The 9,092-nt window shown below is 34.7% G+C and overlaps 1 protein-coding gene across 1 annotated transcript; it reads left to right on the forward strand.

Moving 5' to 3' along the window:
* Window positions 1-2,023: 2,023 nt before the first annotated feature.
* On the forward strand, window positions 2,024-6,965 carry LOC115952694 (protein SSUH2 homolog). The gene is made up of 7 exons (XM_031069902.1): window positions 2,024-2,311; window positions 2,430-2,639; window positions 3,243-3,315; window positions 4,300-4,631; window positions 4,778-4,919; window positions 5,210-5,335; window positions 6,227-6,965. The coding sequence occupies exons 1-7, from the start codon at window positions 2,281-2,283 to the stop codon at window positions 6,609-6,611; spliced, it is 1,299 nt and encodes a 432-aa protein (XP_030925762.1). The 5' UTR covers window positions 2,024-2,280; the 3' UTR covers window positions 6,612-6,965.
* Window positions 6,966-9,092: the final 2,127 nt, after the last annotated feature.

The following is a 9,092-nucleotide window of genomic DNA, read 5'->3' on the forward strand; positions in this document are numbered from 1 at the left end:
TGAAGAGTTAAGAGCCTAAAACTCCTGCAGAACTCAAGGATCTGTGAATAAAGAAGAACGACCCCCCCATGTGTCTTATATAGGAGGCAAACCTGGTGGCATGGGCACGAAAGGGCAATCATCACATCGAGATCCTCCTTTCCTCCCATGGGGAAGAAAAGAAGAATCTCAAGGGGCTATTGCGAGGAGTAAAAGACCAGGAAGCCCATGTCAATATCTACATTGGGCCAAGGGCCCAGTCCAAGGAAGAACCCCTCCTCGGCCATGGAAAGAATCCCTCATCGGCCAAGCATGGTCGAGGACAAAGGGAATGGCTTATCACTAAGAGAGGCACTCCGGGTCACTCCATGGAACAGGAAAAGTACTAAAACAGAAAAGGACAACGGGGAAAATAGAAATGTCTAAGGGAAAAGCTGCCATTATTGCACTCAGTGCCTTGTACCTGACATAGTCATGCTTTTCTGCCTTTACAACCACTCTGCTGCCATTATTGCATTTAGTGTCTTGTACTTGACATAGCCATGTTTTTCTGCCTTTACAACTACTCCCAACAACTTGAGGGAAAGGCTGATGGGACAAGTATCAGCACTAAGAACCCAATTCAGGAGGAAGGAAACTACTATAAAAGAGGGTGAAGGGAAGCAAAAGGGAGGGGGGGCTGAAACCCCTATCACTCAAGAGGCCCCAGAAAAAGCTCCTCGGGCCGTGCCGAGGACCAACCCTCTATGATAAACCCAGTTCATCCTTGCTTCACCGTGATAAACACCGCGTTAGCTGTTGGCCATGCACTAAAGCCTAGTTCTTCGTCCCACTCTCTACAAATTTATTGTACCGGGCTCACTGGTCCAAGATCTCATACATGTTGGGCTTGGGCTGCAAAACGTAACCCTACAAATGTCATTGTGGACATCTTATTTTGTACCCGTGTAGACATTACATTCTATACTCGTTAATAAATTTTGGTCCCCAGCCCCAATAACAAGCTTGACATATGTCAACCAAGGGTAATTGAATATTTCACAATAGTTTTGAAGTAATTACAACTCAAAAATGCTCAAATCGGTTTGAAATCGATACTGAAAAATGACATTTGCTCACTATTTTGACCATAACTTTTGATCCATAAAGAATTTTTATATCGTATATTAGAAACACTATTTTGGTTATACTAATTAGTTTGGATATAAGACATCTAAACCTTTAAGGTTTGAATATTTCTAAGGTAAAAATTCAAATAGTATTCATTTTATACCGAAATTGTGCCTTAAAAACACTATTTTAGTTCATATACAGTCTTATTTATATCACATAGAAATCGTGTCTTAAAAAAACAATGTTAGTTCTACATCAATTTGGATGTCTATAACGCTAAAATTCAATACTGGCTCAAACATACTCATGGATGTTTTGACCATAACTTTTGATTCATAAAGAATTTTTATATCATATCTTAGAAATACTATTTTGGTTTTGGTTATACTAGTTAGTTTGGATATAAAACATCTAAACCTTTAAGGTTTGAATATTTCTAAGGTAAAAATTCAAATAGTATTCATTTTAAATATTTCTAAGGTAAACATTTTTATCAAATATATATATATATATATATATTTTTTTTTTTTTTTGGCCGAAACTTGTAACTTTCAAATATTTTATTTAAACCGCAAAATTTATAAAAATGTTTCATTTACACCTCTATTATATTTTTGCTATTAACATGATTAAATATATCAAATGATTATTGGTTTAAATGAAATTTATCAAATTTTGAGGTTTAAACTATAAGGTTTAAACTAACACAAAACTTTAAGGTTTAAATAAAATTATTTGAAACCGTAGGTTTTTTTTTTTAATAGAATCTGAAACGATAAAGTTGAAATGAAACATTTTGAAAAACCTTTAATATTTAAATAGAGCATATCTATAAATAAATAAAGTAAAAAAAAAAAAAAAACTAATATAAATTTACCCAAATTATATAAATCAAAAACTATATATACACTCTGGCTAAGGACGAGCCAGTGGCATTGGTCCATTGGATCCACTGAACCAATTCTCCACCACACTTGTTCTTCTGCGTTGATCAACCGACTTTGAAGAACAGATGGCTGTGGACCCAACTCTGTTTTTGTCCTGTTAAGTCTGAAACCCAAATCGTCGCTTCGCTGTCTTGTATCCTTGACTTTGATCCACTTCCTTACCAGCTAAGAAAAAATATTTCCCAGTATTTATAGTCCACTCTCAAATCTCTATCTTTCTCACAAACACAAACACAAAAACATGGAGGAGCCTCTGCTCTCATCAGTCTCAGGTATACACAATTCCCACACTTGTAAACACTTCTCATGCCTTTAGATTTCCAACCTTTATAGCTTTATCTCTAACATTTCTTTATGGGGTTTTTGTTTTTGTTTTTTTGTATGTGAAAGAACAAAGAAGTGAAGCGGCAACAGAGAAAGAAGGTGAAAAATGGAGCTCGTACCAGTACGTGGGAAGAACAGGCTCTGTGATTCCTACTGCTTCGTTGGCCGGCACTGAAGTCAGCGTTGAAGAGATTCGAACGGCGGGTTCTTTTTCCGATCATTATCCGCCTTCCATTCATGCCGCTTTGGTTAGTTCGCCTGAGCCCGATCCCAATGGTACGCCTATGTTGCTTAATTGGCTATTTCTGATATGGGTTTTGAATTTTTGTTAATGGGTCTATGTTATTTTGAGGTATAGTAGAGTTTTTGTTTGTCAAGATTAAGGTTATGGTTTGGTGTATGACAATGCCCTGTTTTGTTCTCTATGTTTCATTTGTGTTTTTTTTTTTTTTTTGGAAGGACAAGTCAATTAACATATAGTATGGATAGAATAGAATCACAGAAAAGAATACATGTGACCGACCTTAATTAGTACAGTGAGGATCCATTGCTGACTCCAAAATTTTGGGACTAAGACTTGGTTGATATTGTTGTTGTTGTTATTGTTGTGTTGCTGAAGAAGTGTAGGGAAAGAAGATAAATTAAGACACAAAAACTTCAATTTGACAAAGATTATAGTAGAGTCTGGCTTATGAAGCAAGTTTTTCATTTTCAGAAATCAAGGCTGGCATAAAATGATTCATTGTTTTCTCATCAACTAAAGCTGGTTTATATTAGTTATGCTTCACGTTAACACAATGAAATTGTTGTTCTCTTCCTTGAATCTTTTACTTTGTACCACATTATGGTGGGTGTTAAATTATGAGTCACTTATTGCAGTGCAAGCTATTGTTTATCAAGGTGGATATGGAGGAGAATATGGTGGAACTGGAACCACCACTGATTTCCAGAGGTAATCTAAATAATACGCACCTGTTATTAAGTAACGAAATTAAATGGAAGTGATCTTATTGATGTTATATATGTTGCCTAGTTTTAAGATTGTTAGTCCTATGATCAATCTTAAAAGTATGTACCATGTTGCTGCAATGCTGGCATGATATACTTAAGATAAGCCTTAAGACATTCCCTCTTTCTAAGCTGTCTTGCACTCTTTCATTTTGTACATATAACAACCAAAAGGCATATTGTGTTGTGGGGCATATATTATATAGGCTAAAATCATCCATTATTTGTGCTAAGTATTCGTGCTTGCATATGATAATAACAAAAGGGGTAGCATACTTTTGCCAAGGCACAAACAAGAAATAGAAATTGTCTCTAGTATGGAAGAATGACAATTAAGGGATGAGGACAGCTTATTTTCTGGGGAGGCAATTTTGGGGATAAAGAGGAATAAGAAGAATTTCAGCGATTTCATTGCCATATTAGCATACGTCAAAGTGGGAACAGCTTGTTAGTAAGAATTTTAGTGAACCTGTATTTATTTTCAAGACTTTTGCTTGAAAAACGAGGATTTTATCTTCCTCTAGCCATTTATTTTCATAGATAATTTATATGTGCATTATCATGCATATGAAATTAGAAATTTCAATAAGTTGTTTCTTTTACACCAATCATGATGTTGTAGTTAAAAAACACTTTGTTTCATCCATTACAGCCCAAAGCATGCTGGTGCTTTTATGAGATAAGTTGTAGAAGATCCCACCTGGAGATCTTCCCCGATTATAGTTTCTGCTTTATGTCAAATACTGGTCTTGGCTTAAGCATGAATCACAGACAGCTTTACACTTCTTGTACATGTTCACTTAAATCTTTCATTTATGCCTAAGTTGTTTTATTCTGTTTAAGTCTCTTTTTCTTGATGGAATCTTTATCAAGTTCAACATTGTAGCGTCAAACTGCAAACTTCTGTTAACTCAAAAATCCTTTGTAGGCAAATATTGGATGAAGTAGAGATACGAGAATTGCTCATTGATCATGTTGGTCATCGTTGCTGCTGGGGAAGTCGTCCAGCTCGGACGTGGAAGATTCATACGGTTGAAGACTGCAATGTTTATGTAGGAACTCTAGATACGTTTATAGAGGAAAGGGAACTTATAACAGAAACAGAGGCCTACCTCGGTGGAAATATTGATGGAAAGGATACTGGACCTGAACTTGGAATCTGGGAATTGGATTTAAGGTCTCAGTTCCCTCTCCTATTTACATCTTACGAAGAATCACGGGCAAAAATTCCCCATTCTGAAACCATTGAGAAATGCTCAGGTAGGGGTTCTGAAATTACGGACTCTTTGGGGTGAAGAAATAATTTAAATGTAAAAGAAACTCAAATTTGTGTCATTTTATTCTCTTAGTTACTAATGGTAGTATTCATTGTTTTGTCCTAACTCAACCTTGGATGAGATTTGCAGGATGTGATGGACGGGGAAATATTGTCTGTCCTACATGCAATGCAAGCCAAGAACCTGGATTTTTTAAGGAAAATCAGATGACTGAATGCCCTGCTTGTTATGGGAGAGGTTTAATTGCCCATAGAGATGGATCAGACACAAAGTGAGTTGTTTATTTTTTGATGATTCATCTGTCTGTGAATGCAGTCAAATCTTGTTTCCAGCTCTAAAATAAGTATCATGCTGTCATACTTCAACTTTTGTTCTTTACGTGTCTTTAACTAAAACTTTGCTTATGTACTTCACTTCCAATTAAATACTAAAACAGGATATTTGAAAGCAGTTTTGACTGTTGAGTGCAGTTTGATGTTAGGTTCACGTGTTGGAACTGGATGGTACTCTGGTGGTGTAAATTTCATGGTTCATTCATTCAGAATAATTTTGTCTTTGCAGATGTGTGAAATGTAATGGCAAGGGAAAGATTCCCTGTGCAACTTGTGCATCTCGTGGACTAATTAAATGTGAGACATGTAATGCAAGTGGTTCTCTTCGGTCACACAAGGTCGCCATTGTTCGATGGTATGTTTTTATTTTATTTTTTGTAAGTATCGTTTAATGGTATGCTGCTAGTTTGTGAAGCAAATATTTCCAAACACTCTGCCTATAAAGGCCAGAATTCTATCAGTTTGGATAAGCTAACCCACCTACATTTCTTAATGAATGAGGTTCAGAAGGTTTTCAAGAGTAAATTTTTTTAATAAGATTAGTTCATTATAATTCATATTTTAGAGGTAATCTCTCTATCTTGAGTTATTTATTATCTTCAAGTAATGTTATGGTTTACATTCTTTAATATGGGCACAACCTTGAAGATGTCCCTGTCAAGTGATTTTTATTTGGTCGTGAAACATATAGGATCTATATAACTTCTCACTGGCAGTATGACTGCATTAAAAATTGAATGATTTATTGTAGTTTGTGTACAAACATCATCTCTTAGCAGGAGTTTTGTTCTTGTTAGAAAGCTACTAATTGACTAAATGGTTTCTGAAAGAAAAACCAAAGCGTCCACAGGATTTATACATAATTTCGGTTAAGGTCTGAGATGTAAGCTGTCTCCATAAGCATATAGGGACTGTGATTTACTTGATATAATCTCTTTTACAACTATGATTTTTAGACAGGCAATTGTATTCTTCTTGAAATCGTTTGCCTCCAAACCATGTTGGTGTTGGAATATATCACCTTTCATGTTTAACCAGAGTGACTGACTGTACCTGTAAATTAGCTTAGCAGATTCTATGTTCTCTAATTTTTTTTGGGAGGGGGTTGGGGGGGTGGCATGAGCAAGATATGAATTATTGAGTTTCTATGGCTGTCATAGTTCGCATTCTTATGAATTTGTGCTGTTGCATGTATTGATGCACTTGAAAGTGAATAATGAATGAGAAAAACAAAATCCTGTTACAGGAAGACACTTTCAACTCGAAAAGTTAGTGCAACAAGTGGAGCAGCATCAGTTCCTGATGAAGTTTTCCACAGAGCCAAAGGTGTGCAGTTGTGCAACACTCAGGCATATCAATGCACTCCTGCCTTTTTTGCTGACTCTTTCTCCCTCAACAAGTTTTCTTCTGAAGTTATTGCAGAGAGAGCACATGTACCTCCCTCTGCTAGAGTCATATGTGAGAGGCATACCATCTCTGTTGTGCCAGTTACGCGTGTCACCATGTCTCATCGCAATCGATCCTTCAGTTTCTATATTATTGGCTTTAGCAGGGAGGTCTACTTGAAGGACTATTATCCTTCTAGGTTTTGTTGGGGGCTATGTCCTTGCTTGGAATGGTTGAAGCTGTAATTAGGCAAACTTTCATCTTCAAGAGAGTTCTGTGATCTTTGCTTCCTTTGCCAGGCAATAAGTTGTTGGATTCTACCTTTATGATTTTGGGGACCATAATTTTCTTTTGTCAGTAAATATTTGGTTTGCTTTGATGCACTTGTGTGTTAAGCTAAAATATATATCATGGGGTTTCTATTATTTTGGGCTTTGTTCATATGTTGTTGACCAACCGTGCTGAATGTTTTTTTTTTTTTTCTTTTTGATAATCTTGTTGTAAAGGAGAACAGGTAATGCCTACTGAGTTACAAGGCTGTGCGGAATGTTGTTTAAGCAAAATGAAAGTTGAAATTCTTTGCATAAAGTTAGTTCTTATATTGTGTCTCTTTGGATCCTTGACATTTTTTCGACTTAGTTTTGTGGCTTGGGTCGATTCTCCTAATGTAATTCTTAGATCTTACACTGCATGAAATATAGGGAGTGGTGCTGTGAATCTGTGATTGTGTAGTCCACTTGGTCATAGTCCATTAATCAGGGATGATAATCGAATTCATTAGCTATAAGGTGACGCAACATTTTCTATTAGAATGAAAGCAATTCTATGTACTTAGTTTACAGACCAAATAACGAGTCAAATAATGCTTATGTTTCACAGGCGCAAATCATGTATGTATGGGCCCAAATAACGACTATAGCTGGTTTTTTCTATTCTTCTAAGCTCAATATTCATTGGGTAATTCCAAGTCCAACCCTTTTGTAATGGGTCTTATCTGAAATTGTATGATAGGGTTAATTACAATTATATTTCGATCCCTTTTTTTTTTTTTTAACAAAATAAGTTATATCAAATCAACACCAATCGTTTAGTAGTGTAGTCTTAAACTTCAAAATTGTACCTTTTCAATTTACCCTTTTAGAAATTTCACTCTATATATTATATTCAAACAATTGATTTCAACATTTAAAAGCAAAAATAAGTTGCACCAAATGGAAACAAGTGTCATAAGAAATAAATAAAAAATAAAAAAATCCACACGGTTTGATGTTTAAAATTGCACTTTCCAACGATGTTCCAGCAGATTGTTGCTATCCCAGAGAACCTTCTTAGCATTTTTTTTTTTTTGGAGAGGATTCTTAGCTAAGTATTGATGTTTCAATATGTATATGTCCAAAAATTCTATGGTCAAATAGAAAAAAGCAGCCCAAACACGAAATGGTCCCTTTAAGAAAGCAACCTAAACAGTGAACATGACTCAATCTCACACAGATTGTTTCCGTAATGCCGCGCGGCAAGTTGGGTGTGTTAAAAAAAAGTCTACTATTATAATCTAAGTCAAGCTTTAAGTTTTAAGGATGACTTTGTTCTCAAAAAAACAAAAACAAGAACCAAAAAAGTGAAGAAAAAAGTTTAGGAAATACCTCAAGTGATGACTCTGTAAATGACTTCACGATCCATTGTTACATAACTAACCGAATTAGACCAAACCAAGTCAGTGATTAGTTTGGGTTCGTCAGGTTGGACTTCTTTGGTAGGTCATTAGACACTTATCTCAAATATTATAAATAAATATTCTATATGGATCAATATTTTTTTTTTTAAAGATAATCTAAAATGCATTAAACTAATTAGTTTTCGTTCAAATATCTAATACGTTAGCCTAACAAAATAGAAATTACAAGCTTAAAAAAGTTATATAGTATATGTAAAGTGACAATGTGGCGTGAATAATGTAAACCAGAGGATGAGGATAAATATATATTTTTTTAAAAATAATCTAAAATGCATTAAACTAATCAGTTTTCATTCAAATATCTAATATGTTAGGCTAACAAAATAGAAATTACAAGCTTAAAAAAGTTATATAATATATGTTAAGTGACAATGTGGCGTAAATAACGCTTGACAACGATAGAAACCAGAGGATGAGAATAAAAGAAAGAAGATGGTAGAATTATTAGATAAATATAATGTATAAAGTGTAATGAGCCTACCAATAAAAATAATATACACATAAACCAAATGATCCTGATCTCAACCCAACTCAACACAATTGCCTTTGGGTTGAGTAGGACTGACCAGCTTGACTAAGTTGGTCGGATTGGTGAGTTAAATGCACACCACTAATATAACATAGAAATAATATTTTAAAAAACAAAATCAAAACAAAAAATTATTCTGAAAGATATTCATATTTTCTACAAACTATTGTAATTTTTCTATGAAAGAATTCCCAACAAGGGCAACAACCACAAACAGGCCAGCAGCTTCAAAGTTTTTTTTAGTCATAATATATGACTTGACTAAAGAATGTTTCAACAAGAGTCAAACTAAATCTCCATTGTTTTTGTTTTTTTGTTTTTAAAAAACAATCTCTAATAAGTGATGTGGGCCATTTAGCCGCTATTGGTGTTGTTGGAGATGCACTATGGTCTAATAAGTGATAAGTGTGTATCCCACCTTTAAAAAAAATAAATAAATAAATACGTGAATGAATTTCCCTT

This window comes from Quercus lobata, chromosome 7 (assembly GCF_001633185.2).
Source record: "Quercus lobata isolate SW786 chromosome 7, ValleyOak3.0 Primary Assembly, whole genome shotgun sequence".
Taxonomy (NCBI): domain Eukaryota; kingdom Viridiplantae; phylum Streptophyta; class Magnoliopsida; order Fagales; family Fagaceae; genus Quercus; species Quercus lobata.